Here is a 14851-nt window from a genome sequence, read left to right on the forward strand (position 1 = left end):
CTACGCGTATACCAACCGTTCACATATATATCATCTGTCACTGAATTTCACATCATAAGAGAATGTTTTCATCTTGCCCGATGATTCTTGGGTTGAAAGAGTGGACTGGACGTGTACATTGTGAACAGAGCTTAAAAGATTTCCTAAAATTCTCAGATATTAAATGATATTTCTAAAAAACTTAATTTTTGGTAAACTCATGTAATTTCAATGTTTTCTGTTAGCTTGTAGAATATTGAAATTTTCTATTGTCTCTTGTCATTAGATGCATTAGGCTCAGAAACGTAGTATCTAAATTTAAACTATAAAATTAGAAAATATTTCTCAGAATAATGCACGCTATATGCGCTGAAACTAGATCTGAAGACCTGTAAAACTTTCGATATAAATAACATTGAAATAATATCGACATTTATTGTAATATTTCTAAATTGTATTTGTTACAAAGCAACTCAGAAATAGCATGTGTCACAGTATCATTGGATATATAATTATCGACGTAGCAGCCAATACAAAAGAATCTTCGTGATAAAATTGAAGATCACCGTTGGGGGAGTAAGTACTTTAATGGCGGCTCTTGAACGTAACAATAAAACTACATTAGATAATGGGTTTCATTTCCTGGCGACACGGGCAGGTTTATCTCGTATTGCATCACGTATAAAACAGAGCGTATGATGAAAATATATTTAAAAAAAAAACGACACTAAGACTATTTTGAAAAAGTCTATTATTATCGAAAACGCTGTAATGTTAAATATTTTTTGTAGGAGTTGCGGAAGGGATTATTCCGTACACGAAGTACCATCGGCTGGTTTCACAATCATCATATATTATCTATTATAATAGTTTTTATTTCTTATAATTTACTGATCTTCATTATTTATATTTATATATATTTATATATAAAACACATAGCTATGAAATATCAAGTTGTGTAGTGTAGCAATGCGACTCCGAAATATTAAAAAAAAAATATCCACTAAATGCACATGCATTAAATTAAGACAAAAGCGAACGTGTTAAGACAATTTTTGATTAGAGATTGTTGTTGCCATTCTTTCCAGTTTTTTCGTCGTCCTCTATCTCTAGGCATACTGTTTTAACTCGTGGTTATAAAGTATGTACAAATCAGTGAAGCACGCACGATCAATGGTTAAAAAACATGAGGTACTCTATTATAAAGTTGTATTCTCGAAATGTTCGTTGAAGGGATCCATTAGTAACTAAATTGCGGATTTTTATGCAAGTTGCAGACTATTACGAATTAATCTGTAGAATCTGAATTAAGCTAATATTTGTTTACATTCGTAGCTGTCATTTTTTTCAGCTTTAAAAGAAACACACAATTCATGAAAATTCTACTTTAGAGACTGAACAATTTTTGTTATAAATGCATAAAGATCCGCAACCTAAGTATTATCGACTATAAAAAAAAAAGAGAAATGAAGATGCATTCCAAGACATGGAACAAGTCGACAAGTTACTCGAGTCGCATTGAGATGGAGCAGTAGAACGGGAACGAGCTTTCATCGAGAGTTAATCATTAAAAAGTCTTTGCTGGGGAAATGCAATTCTTCTCAAAACTTCGCTGTAGATCCAGCTCTTACATGCTACGTAAAACAAAAAAAAAGAGAAACGAATTTGATAAATATTTAAAAGACAAAAAAGAAGATAACAATCGCGCGAGTCGTAACGAGAACGGTTAAGTCAGTACCAAGCGAGACGCATCAAGTGGAATCAATTATAGTCTACTGCTCGTCGAGAGCACAGAAAGCCACACGCGCGCGCGCACGCTTGATAATAACTGCGCCGTACACAGAGAAATCTAAAGAACAATTGAAACGTCACTCTCGCAGTTTTTTTTTTAATTCCATAGAATGTTGTGTAGTTTTTTCGGGATTGTGTAAGAGGATGTTCTTGTAATTATTACACAGTGTCTTCCATTCTTTATAATTCTCCAATGCGTTTTTCCCTTAGGGCGCAGCATATATTTAACAATTTGTTAAAAGCTAATTCATATTTATATATATATATATAATATTTATATATTTATTTATATATTTATATATCATGTCCCAAGTTAGTGTGCTTCTTATGAACATATATGGCAGTCATCGAAACGCAAACGCAAACCGTTTGCAGGAACACGCGAAATCAGAGTACAATAGACCATGTAGAACGAATCGCGTGGAAATGAAAACAACGCTGGTTCAACTTATTTTTCGCTGAAGTGAGATGGAATGAGTACAGGTTGAAAATTAGAAGATCGCATTCTCATTACAAACGGTTATTATGTTTCAGGTTGCCGTGGAAACATAACTATTTCTGTGTCTCTGTATAAAAGAAATGGAAGTATTGAATATATCAACTTCACGTGTAAAAAATATTAAGTATATGCGTAATAAGTGTGTCAAAACGATACTATTCGTAAAAATCGTTCTAATAGCAATCGAACGTTTAGCAGTCAAAATAATTTGGGTTGCTAAAATAATTTTCATATTTTAACGGAGCTAATACAGTTCTGAAAGCAGCTAACTTCGAAAAAAAAGTTTAACATTTCTCCTTCCATAATATTATAGTTGATACACTGGTCGAAGTGGAGGATCACTGGCATAATTTAATGGCTTAATAGGAGTATTTAATATTACTTAGATTTTGTCCCCCATTTTGAGCAGAGTATTCACAGTGAAAGAAAAATTTCCTTGCATGTTACATATTTTCAGCGCAATAAGGTAAAAATTATTTGTATAGCCTGTTCAGCAAAAATTTACCATCCTATGCAAAAACAGTGTACTAAAAATAATTTTGTATCTTAAATGTTTCCGTAAAAATATTAGTGTTGTCAATTGGAAACAAAAATAGGAGTGTATAAATAGTTTTTCCTGTTACTGTGAGCTTCCAATAGGAAGAGTCATGGGAAGACTAACTTTCAGTTCAGCTTTGCAGAATGCATATTCACGGCAACCTTGCATTCAAATCCGTTATTGTTTTTCGATTAAAACGTTATAATTAGTGTATATCGTATGGTATCGTATTAAACATAAAAATAATAGTGGTACATTCCAATCGAGTCACACGTGTACAATGATAAGGCCCGAAAAAAAGAGAAAACTCCTAATGTGCAGAATAAACATTTTGACGATCGATTCGAGTGAGTGCGGACTCTCGATCACGCTAACATGGGACATACCGAGTGTGTGTCACTTTCCTCAACTAGCGATATATTGCAAGGTGTCCAAAAATTCCTTGAAGAACTAAAAATGCGAATTAGACTTCGAGAATGGCCTACACGCGTGTGAAGTGTGTTTTAACACATACAGACAGCTGATTCTTTAAATATATTTCTCTATATTTTTCTTTTCTTTCTTTCTATTATCCCGTGGCTGATAGTAGTCGAGATGTAGGCGTTTCGTGAAACGACTTGGTTTTAGCAAGGGTCGTCCTTCGATTTTCATGTTCTTTTTTATTTTTTTTTTTATTTTTTTTTTCTTATTCAGCGAAACACCATCGTTGGCCGTGTATCGTGTGTTTCCTAATTTGTTATGTTAACGTTGCTTTAACCACGCAGAGCGACGAAACATTTCTTTGTTTAAACGTGTGTTGTGCTGAGCGGCATATACCGAACTTCACTGCTCCAGTTTAGCTGAAAAATTGGCAAACAAAACGAACGTTAAATTAAAATTGTAACGCACTCACGTATACTGAAGTTGTTGGGAATACATGTGTTAGTATTTATATTTAATCCAAGGGTTGAAACGATTCTGAAAATTATCATCATTCGTATCAATTACATAAATGTTATTAAAACTGTCGTGAACAGGTGTATATACAGGATGATCTACGCAATTGTTTGAGGTCATAACTCCATTATTAATCCTTATAAAGGTCTACAGATATGTAATGCTCTTCAAATCATTTATGTTCTTCATCTGACATTTTTTCATAAATACATTATAATAACGGAGTTATGATCTGAAACAATTGCGTAGACCACCCTGTATACAAATATAATTTTTTTAGATTGATTTACGAAAGTAATCAAATAAAAATGAAGAACTTCCTAAAACATTTTAAGCTGATATGGAGGAGAGAATTTAACGTGGAGATATGAACACTTTCCAACCCTCGGTTTAAACACTATATGTATAGTGGTAGTGTAACTTTTCTGTACTCTTTGATGAGGCATAGAGCAGTATAATGTATAGCCATGTATCTACCAAGGGAACAACTCGATGGTTATTATTATTTGCTTTCCTACATGTTTTTGAATGTTCGTTTGGTGGATGCATAACTTAATATGCTACTACTGCTTACTTTCTAATTACAACAAACTCAATATTTTTCTATAGTACTTTTGCCTGTTTCGAGCTTATGTGAAAATACAGGTTCTGTGTACTTAAATTCTTTCAGCTGGCTGTTCAACTAGTTTTCATTACTCAAACAAAGATAATGATGCTCTAGCCTCTTTGTAAATCTTGACTAATGTATTCAGCGAAAATTATGAAAGATTTCCACTAGGAAAAACAGTGTGGCCCATTCAAATTTTATTCATTTTATCACGAAAACATCTTTTTCCGAATTTTGAATAAAACTTAAAAAATCAATTACGTTCATTATGACGTGACAAACTTTAATTCGAAAATATAAATAAACAAAACATAAATATTCATTGCAGAATGTAGAATTCTAACGATTGTCATTTGAATTCGAAGATAATATGACAATCGTTACAATTCTTGAATACACTCTGCAATGAATATTTCTGTTTCTGTTGACTTAATAATTAATTAAGTGGACCATGCTGATTGCAAGGAGAACATTTCTACGTCTGAAAATATATCTTTCAATGCTGTTCTAAACCAGTGCTATAATACTATTTGGCTGAATATTCGATAAGGGCGTATGGATGCTACATACAAATCTGGACAATTAAAATATAATATGCACGAGTCACAGACCCGTCTTTAAGAGCTGCATTTGCTGTTGGGCGTACGCGTAGATAAAGTTTTGTACCTTTGCTAGAAAAGAGGCAACAAAGTCTTACAGTTAACAAAACGCAGGGGAGATCTCTTCGATAGCAAAGAAGCGTGAATAAATGAACTGGTAATGAATAAGCAATGATAGAAGGATGGTCGCAGTAATGATAATCCAACAATGATATACACAATCATATTCGCAAATATAATCTACGCATATAGTAATAATATACATAACATTACTCCTGGCAAAATGTGTTTATTTTAACAAGCTGAATATTCGTTTAGTTTTAAACGTAGAGTATGTTTTCATTAATAGTGAACGAAATAGAATAGTACAGCTTCACTAATAAGTAAAATGTGAATATCTTTGCATTTTTATGCTAGTATTTTTATTAAACACTTTTTACCAGAGATAGTACTAGGCAAATGAAAGAAACGTTTCACGAAAGCAATGAAAAATGCGAATAAAAAGCGCCTGCTGAACTGAGATGTTGGATCAAATGTGACACGTTCAAATGATTGTGTTTCATATATGTATACAGGGTTAATCACTCCAGCTTATAATCTTAAATAAAGTCCACTTAACTCATTATTGCATTTTAAAGATTATTTAAAATTGCACTTTGTAATAGATTCTAAAGAACATCGAGATATTTTTAAATTATAATCTTTTAATTATTTTAGTGCTAACTAAAAAAACACGTTTAACATATTGTACTACAGCAAATATATTTTTATTTCACCTGAAACAACGTAGTTGTTCAGTATACAGAGCTGGAGCAGACCGACCCATATGTTTTATGATCTTAGATAGTAAAGTTGCAGAAATGTTTGGAAATGTTTTGTCGCTGAAGCACGAGTAATATTAGGCAATACAGTCACCCATCTCGCTATTCGTTGTTCTGTTGACACGGAATCTAACGAAACTGTAACTACTTTTGAATGGTCATTGATTCCAACTTGGGAGTTTGCCTTTGCTGCATCAAGTTTCACAGCAACCGATACACATTTCATTAAGTGACATCTAGAAGATCTATGCTCCGTATGGAAATGTGTATCCACTAAGTTCTAGAACTTTCAAACACGTAATATTAGAATCTCCGAACATTAGAACATGTAGCCTTTCATAATTATAAATTTAACATTCCATTTGTTACACCTGTCGCCATTTTTTTTTTCATTAGTTCCTACTTGCAGCCTTATTTCCGTAGAACGAATAGATCCACGATAAGTAAAGCAAAAATTAATATGCTTGGACCGATGATGATTCATCAGTAATTTTTACTTTACTTTGATCGGATGTTTAGACTCTTTAGAATACTTTCATTAAGCGTAATTTTACTACAGTTTATGGTGATTTAATCAATCGAAACTCTAAAAGCTAAAAGTATATGCATTCAAAGTATTCCAGAATTTTGTTTACCAAAGTATGATAGTGTCTTATATAAGCAATAATAAGAAACCATTTATTAGATAACAAAATTTCTTTAACAGAATATGGTTAGAAAAATGTAATTTATTATTTTTTTTTTTTTTGTATTCTGACATATATTTTAATTGAAGATTTAATCACCACAATAATCTTACTTAAACGTTGTATTAGGAATTTCAAGTAATATTTCCTTTTTAAACTCGTCAATTGAATATTTTAAATTTGACTAACTAAATTTCGAAACACTCTGCATACACATACAAATTCAAATAAAGAAATTGTAAGGACCATTCCATGTCAAACGGATTACTTTTGTATTTCGATAACAGGGATTTATATGATATTGAAATATATTGTGGTCTATATGTAATTAGAGAGGGTTTAAGTCATCATTTTTCTAATTTCGAAATTGTTTAAGAGTTAGAAGCTTCCAAAGTTTCCAGTTTTTGCTGATTTTTACGGAAACTGTCTTCACGTTTGATTTGATATTTTCGAAACTATTAAAGATATAATGTTGCGATTTTTCTGGTAATCTTGAAGGATATACATACTGGAAAAATTTTGTTCGCATCTGAAAGAATATCATTTCATGTGCCGTAAAATTGAAAACAATATGTTCATCTTCCGTGACCACTCCTATCTCCATTCCAAAAATATTCATTTAGATTCAAACAAAATTTTTTCAGTACGTATATCTTTCAAGATTGCCAAAAAAAATCGTAACAGTGTATCTTTAATAGTTTCGGAGACCTCCAAACGTGAAGGCAGTTTTTGTAAATATCAGCAAAAGCTAGAAACTTTGAGGGCTTCTAACTCTTAAACAATTCCGCAATTAGAAAAATGATGATTTAAATTCTCCCCAATTGCATATAGGCTACAACATATTTCAATATCATAAAAATTCCTCACCTCGAGGTACAAAAGTGATCCGTTTGGCATGGAACGACCCGTAAGATAGTTGTACGTGTACTACACATAACGGATAACGAAATATGACTGTAACCAGCGACTTCAAATGTTTTATAGAAATGAAAGGAGTTTTTGACGCGCATATGAAACACATTAAGCACATACAATGTTCTCCTGTCGAAAGAACCTTGATAATCATTCCGCATTCACAATTGGAAGAACATTCCTTTTGGTACTTATCGTGTTATGCTAATCATAATGAATAAATAAAAATGTATAATATGTAAAGACAAACTTAAAAAAAAAAAAAAAATTGGAAATACGATGATTAATCAACGAATCGTGCAATGGTAAGACGGTGAATGATCTAGGATTTGTTGTGCGACTCACCGCAATCACTAAATGTTGTTCCAATTGTGTGTACTGTTTTCGTTACGTTCATTGGTTTCACTTTCTACTTTTTGGCTTTTCTAAAATATGATAAATGCAACATGATCGAATGAAAATGGACATCTGTCAGGCGCTGGCCGTGTGATGGTAATAACTGGCAAGGCACCTCGAATCTCTCGCTCCGAAATTTCTTATTTCGTTTTCTTAATGCTCCGAGGTGACCACCTGCCACTCCTTTTGAAGATGATTCAATCATATTCAAAAGAAAGAAGTTAAGTAATTGTATGAAAAGTACACCTACACCTTCGAACGTACATCATTATACATGTATAAGGGAAAGTTAACAACAATGAGATCACTGGTTTCAACTGAACTTTTTCTGGTGAATATAGAGCAAAGATAAACCGACACATATAGCAACGTTCATATAAATGCATATAGTTTTTAATCGCATTTCATATTTAAAATTTTGACATTTCAAAATTCAAAATTACATTTTTTAATAATAAATAAACGAATTTGAAATTTTATGCATCCATAAAGATCTTTTTATCATAACAATAACATGAAAGCTTATGATAAAATTAATATTTCTTCTCTACATCGTGAAAATACAATTTTTATGTTCTGAATAAATGTAACAGTATAAATTGTAACAGTCATTAGAAAGTAGACAATACAAGTAACATAAGAATCATCACACAATTTAGAATGTAATTGCGTATTTTTGTTGTAGATTTTTAGTTGTCAATAAAGGAGTATAAGAAGTTTTTTAAAGAATTTTAATTTTTTTTTTTCTTGCAGCTACCAATGAAAACATTAAGTGAAACATTCTATATTTTATAGTTACTTATTTTTGCTCTGAATTCACAACAAGTACGTAGTTGATTGAAATTGGTGACACCATCATTACGTTTCTTCTTGTTAGCAGTCAAATATACATATACACAACCAGATAGATAAACCAATTAGATCACTGGGCAATCAATACAAATAGGATACAATTTAATCCAAGTCAACAAACAGCGTTACCCTGTAAAAGTACCTTTTTACACGGCGTCCCAAAACGAGCAAACAACAATAATCGATTAACATTAATCATGTTAACAATTGGTCAGTGACAGTGTTCTTGTGAAAGAAATGACTAATGATAGACAATGATGTTAACATAAGATACAGCTTGTACAAACCACTTATATGATTCTTACCATGTGTAGATGGGCGATGAAAGTATGGATAAGGTAGCAAGAATCATTTAAGTACTGTGTACAGTAAATGGATCCTTGTTAATGTCAGTAATTTTAGTTTTCGTAAATCAAAATGTAAGTGTAAATAATTTAGTGAAAAATAGGAACTTGTGTACAAATGAAGATTAAGTAGACCATAGATCTGTACATATTCCTAGCTTGTCAGGAAAGAACCAGTAAGCACAAAATTTATTAATTATATTAATCATATATATTAATTAATTATATTAATCATATATATTAATTAATTATATTAATCATATATATTAATTAATTATATTAATCATATATATTAATTAATTATATTAATCATATATATTAATTAATTATATTAATTATATTTTATTAATTATATTCATTATTAATAACAGAAACAAACATTGTGTTCGACTGCAGTTCCGCCAAGTTGACATAGACAGTTCACACGAGAAATTATTTTTTTCTTACAGTGTAATTTTGGAAATCTCGAATCACCTCCTTTATCAAGGATCACTCTTGGATGCTGTACAAGGAGAATGAGTGGACTCATGAATATTATATGAAAGTGCTCGAGCCGCAAGATGAACAATGAGAAACAATAATATGTCAGGGCAAAGCATGTGGACAAAAGATGCTCCGTTTCCATCTCAAGTTTCCCAAGTCTCGTTACTTTGCATGATATGTTGCCGTTATCGTTAGATATACCATAGAAGAACGCGTGGGAATACCTCGACATACCCTTCAGATATTTCTATCTCTGAACTCACTTTTTCTTGAGAGTGAAGAAACTACGTCTCTTGGTCTCGGCTTGCGTTGGCGCGGGCAAGGTGTGTGCCCTGGATGTGCTTGCGCCTGATGCACCCTGCGCTGATTGGTTCAGTGCCGTGACCCATTCATTCATCTCGGTGTCATCTTTGGCCTGGAACAAGAAGTCTGATCCGCTTTGCGACCTGTAAAATATCCGTTCAATATTAGAAAATTTTCTGTTCATTAAATATCTACCTTTACCCCAACGCCTTCGATTTTTCAAATATTAAATTTTAAAACATTCAACTTTACGAATTAAATCATAAATAAAGTTAAAAATAATACTTATACAGATAATCTGCTAATCAAACATAACAAACCCTTCGTTTGCTCATTGAACTCATTTTTTCCTTAGCCTCTAGGTGTTTTCCCTTAGAATACCAACCTTAATTTTATTCAAAAAATTATAGAAAAATACAAAATAGTGCATTTTTAACAATATCAGTACAACATAGAAGAAGGTTGCTGGAAGTTGTAGGTTTTAACGAATAATTGACATTAACTTAATGTTAATAATGCACCCATTAATAATTTTGTTTATTCATTTATGATTTATCTTATGTTTACCCAGTCGACCTGATAGTCTATTTTTGGTCCGGGACTATGGATCCATCCGTAATCATGATTTAATGTTACTACTAATCCATTAATTATCTAGAAGACTTACTTTACTCGGAAGACATGTTTCCTCTTGGTATAATCATTCGCCACGGTTATGGTAGCGCCCCTGAGATCTAGAGGAGCTTCTCCTTTATAAGATTGATCAGGCGCAGACTTGTACGATTTCTGGTCCGTGTATGCGAACAGACTTTGCCCGCGAACGACCATGTACACCTTGTGCCAGGACCGATTAGATGCCTTCTTCGTTGTACTCTCCCATTCGTGCTTTCGTTGCAATACACCCTCGAATTCGTCGTCGGTGGGACTTCGTTGTTCTGAAAAATGAAATTCACCTTGATATAATTGTTTCACAATGGCTGGTCGAAGCTACTTTGTAATACAGACAGACCCAATCCCCTCTTGAACATGTGTAGAGCACAGTGATCGATAACAAACTTTAAACAGGAAGATTATTGAATAGTTACCGGGTACGTTAAAGGATGCTGAATGCAGTTCATATACCAAACAAACATACAGTTTTAGTAGGATGCAACTAAACTTAATGTTATTGTTAATAATAGTATACCCTAAGTGATTTAGTTTTATAAATTCTTCGGAGTATAAGAAAAGAGAAAAAAAAAAATATCGTTCCAATGCTGAAAATAAAAGGATTAGTGGTTCTCCGGCGTCGTGCGAGATTTCTTCAAGACACCCCCTATACCTGGATAACAAAGAATTCGTCGAGTTAGTCGTGACAAGAATATTCTACGAACGTGTTAATCTCCATTACGATCGATTTGCGACTTTCGTCGACATTTTCTGTGGACAGATGAAGCGGTGGGTGTTACGATCGAGAGACCAGGGGGGAAAAAAGTAGGAACTGTCCAGAGACCGATGTTGATTGCTTACCAGATATGCTGCGCTCATCATCACTCACGCCACTGCGATCTAAACTCGGCGACTTGGCGGATTTTCTCCAGCGGAAACTTCTGAATGGCGACTTGCTGCGACTACGTTCCTTACGTCTTAATGTACCAGATTCGGAACCGCTTCCACCTTTTGGAGCTTTCAAACGATACACGCAACACACATGTGATTATTAGCTACTTACTCTCGCCTCTCATCTTTCGACTTAATTTTGTGCAATCGTTCGAATCGGACGAAGGTATTTTAATCGCTACCGTAGTAATCTACCAAGGTTCGACGTTCTTATGCAGAAACAAAACACTTAAGTACATACACAACATGCTCATGCGGGAACGCTAAGACCTCTCCGACCATTTTTATGGGAGGGAACTAGAGGCTGGCGGTTTGACAAAAATTGAAATTTTCTTTTTCTACTTTCTTAGCTTTCTATCTGAACCCAAAAGCTTGCCATTTCGTGATTAAAGTTATTTCTTTTGAAAATTCGCACATGCAACTGAAGCCGGCCCCAAACTCCAAGAAAATACTTGATTTTTCTTTATGTAACAAACATTTTGTATATAACTACCGTGACTGTAAATTCGTGAAAAGATCTCTGAATCGTATGCAGTTTTACTTGCTATTGATCAGCGTTCGATTAACTAACTGTTCACTGTATATTTTTCCTAAGATTAACTTTTGTTCCATAAGACAAAAGATAGATCTGGCAGTGTTCGTGTCCTTCGACGTAGATTTAGAGAAGATTTGCGAGGGAATAATTATGTCTACTCTCGGACCGCATGACAGCGAGAATAGTTTAGTCGAGAATTTCTTTTGCTGTGAAAAGCCATCGAAATTGAAGGAACCCGAGTTTCATTTAGTACCTACGATATTAAGTGCTGCGCCGTTTTGGTCATCTGTCGCGGTCACTGACATGAAATTGACAAATTTGTCGCTGGACAATTACAAAGGGAAATATTTGGTAATGCTTTTTTACCAATATGATTTTACATTCATTTGTCCGACGGAAATAATACAGTTCAATGATCGTCTCGGAGAATTTCATAAAAAAGGTACACAGTGATAGATCTAGCGAAGTCCGTTTAATTCTCTTAAAATTGATGTCCTCAAATATTTGTTAATATTAAAATATATGAATATTGATGTTTTAAATATATATATAAATATATATATATATTTTAATTAATATATTTATTTATTATAATTAATATATTTTATATATATATATATATTTTAATTAATATATTTATTTATTATAATTAATATATTTTATATATATATATATAAATATTTATATATATATAAATAATTATAAAATTAATTATATATATATATATGAATATTGATGATTTAAAACAAAGAGTTCCTACGGTCGATAAAGGGCATTAGCCAACTGTGAAATAGTATTCGATTTTATTTTGTCGTTGCTCGAAATTTTTGCTGATTCAATGTTTAACGTTTCGATGCGTAATTATCGCAAGGAGCTACATCTTTAATTAAATCTTTTCGAAATGTGATTACATAATAACAGCATCTTTAATATAAAAATTCGTAAAAATCATGTTCGAAAAATGAAATGGTATTCCGCATTTGGCTATTTTTCCTTACCGTCCTGGATGTGTCAGTAAAGAAATGTTCAATTCTGAAAGACACTCTATGAAAATATCAATTTAATATGTGCTCTTTTCGAACATAAAAGGTTGCGAGGTAATAGCAATTTCTACGGATTCGCAATTCTGCCATCTCGCATGGGTATTAACCCCGCGAAAACAGGGTGGTTTGGGACAAATGAAGATGGCCATGGTTTCCGACAAGAACCACGCGATATCGAAGGCGTATGGGGTGCTCGATCAGCAGGAAGGCATCTGTACGAAGGCTTTGTTCATAATCGATAAGAAGCAGTTAATCAGATACGTCTCAATCGGCGAACAGTGTTTGGCAAGATCCGTCGACGAGACCCTGAGGATCGTGGAGGGTTGCATTTTCGGGGATCAGTATGGCAATGCTTGTCCGAATGGTCCGAGGGAAAGAATGTATACATCAGAGGAGGGGTCTCGTTTGTTTAGCACCACGTAATCATAGATAATACAAGAACTGTACTCTACGAGCATAGCATCTCTCATTTTTTTTTTCATCCGAGGATCAGCTATTAATACACCGAAGAAATGTATAAATTTATAACATAGAAATCTTTGAAAATGTTTGAAATGTGAGCTTCAATAATACTTAACATTTTATCTACCAAAATCCTATTAACCATCATATGCTTCACAGGTGAAAATTCACATATTGTTCGTTTTAAATATCGATCATTTTTTCGTTTATCTTTGTTGTGTTTGCAATTGTGTTGCAATTGACGAACTATTTAGGTAGAAATCATAACATGTAAATTCGCATAAATCTCCGGAGAAAGTTATATTGTTTAAACTGATACTTTGAAAGCTGTTTTGTTCTTTCTTATTTATTAAGATATTTTTCTATTAAATTTTGAAGTTTCGGATAGAAATGATATCGGGAAGGTGCCATATTTTGTTGCAATTAAATTAATTCATTTCTTTTTTAAAAGACGAATAAAGAGAATTGTAATCCTTAAAGTGAACTTACTTGTAGGAATCGATACACCTTGCGGAGATTTCGTAGGCGAGGGGGTGGTAGGCGATGATGGTCCTCCTCGTATGGATAGACGTGCAGGTTTCTGAGCATGCACTATACCACACACCAATTTTACACATGCTATATTTATCGAATTCAATACTGAGAAAAGGTAGATAATTTTATTTCATAAAACTGAGGTGAATAATAAAGCTTAGGATCATTAATGTAATTAATAAAGAAAATTAGATTACTTTATGCGTGGGACACCGTCCAATTCGAACTTTGGGTATACATATGTATGTATACATACGGAGTAGTGGAAAATGTTCTACATGTATTTTTTATGAACTGTATTTATATTTACGGGTTGAAATGACCCACGAAATTAATAATAGAAAATCTGTTTTATGTGTGTGGAATATCTCGAAAATTAATTAAATCTAAAAATTAATCACTCTTTTGCGAAGAATAACGTGACATTAATCAATTCTTTTTTAAAGATTTACAGATTACGTCTACGTAGACTATATATTTCTTGTTAATATTTTTAAAATCAATGAATACCTCTTATATTTCATTTTCAACTTTTTCAAATTATTTAAAAGTGTAATTCGAAATCGAATTCTCCCATATTTTTGTATCTAAACCTTCCATTTATATATGATTTGATATAACTAAAAATTAATTATGTTCATTATATTCGTATGTATTCCATACTATCAAATTTTTAATAAAAAATATTCATTCGTTTAAAAGTTATTAACAGGAAGGAGAGTCGTATACGAGCTTACACTAGCACAATCTATGATTCTTTAAAAATATTGGTCACGTCATCTTGTACTTCACAAAAAAGGCGCTCATTTTGTATTCAATACTTTTTCTGTCTCCATTGAGAGTCATATTTATTCTCTGAACATAAGAACAATCAGCTATAAAAAACAAATGTGTAACGAATATATTTCGATTTCTTATTATATGCCAAGTTT

At 32.6% G+C, this 14851-nt stretch overlaps 1 protein-coding gene and 1 long non-coding RNA gene across 9 annotated transcripts in view; one reads left to right on the plus strand and one right to left on the minus strand.

The window, feature by feature from the left end:
* Window positions 1-812: 812 nt before the first annotated feature.
* beta-Spec (spectrin beta chain) overlaps window positions 813-14851 on the minus strand; it is a 68705-nt gene continuing 54666 nt past the window's right edge. For 2 of the 8 annotated variants that reach the window (XM_033477887.2, XM_033477886.2), the window contains 5 exons: window positions 13875-13976; window positions 11256-11411; window positions 10414-10681; window positions 9707-9889; window positions 813-3646 (listed from right to left, as the gene is read on the minus strand). In XM_033477887.2, coding sequence (XP_033333778.1) covers window positions 3643-3646; window positions 9707-9889; window positions 10414-10681; window positions 11256-11411; window positions 13875-13976 — 713 coding nt within the window. In that variant the 3' untranslated portion in view covers window positions 813-3642. The remainder of the gene's footprint in view (window positions 3647-9706; window positions 9890-10413; window positions 10682-11255; window positions 11412-13874; window positions 13977-14851) is intronic. The other 6 variants (XM_033477890.2, XM_033477888.2, XM_076527408.1 and 3 more) reach the window with 3 other exon arrangements.
* LOC117224764 (uncharacterized) lies at window positions 8248-11032 on the plus strand. Its single transcript, XR_004491326.2, has 2 exons — window positions 8248-9136; window positions 9410-11032. It is a non-coding gene; the product is annotated as an uncharacterized LOC117224764 (long non-coding RNA).

This window comes from Megalopta genalis, unplaced genomic scaffold (genome assembly GCF_051020955.1).
Source record: "Megalopta genalis isolate 19385.01 unplaced genomic scaffold, iyMegGena1_principal scaffold0020, whole genome shotgun sequence".
NCBI lineage: Eukaryota > Metazoa > Arthropoda > Insecta > Hymenoptera > Halictidae > Megalopta > Megalopta genalis.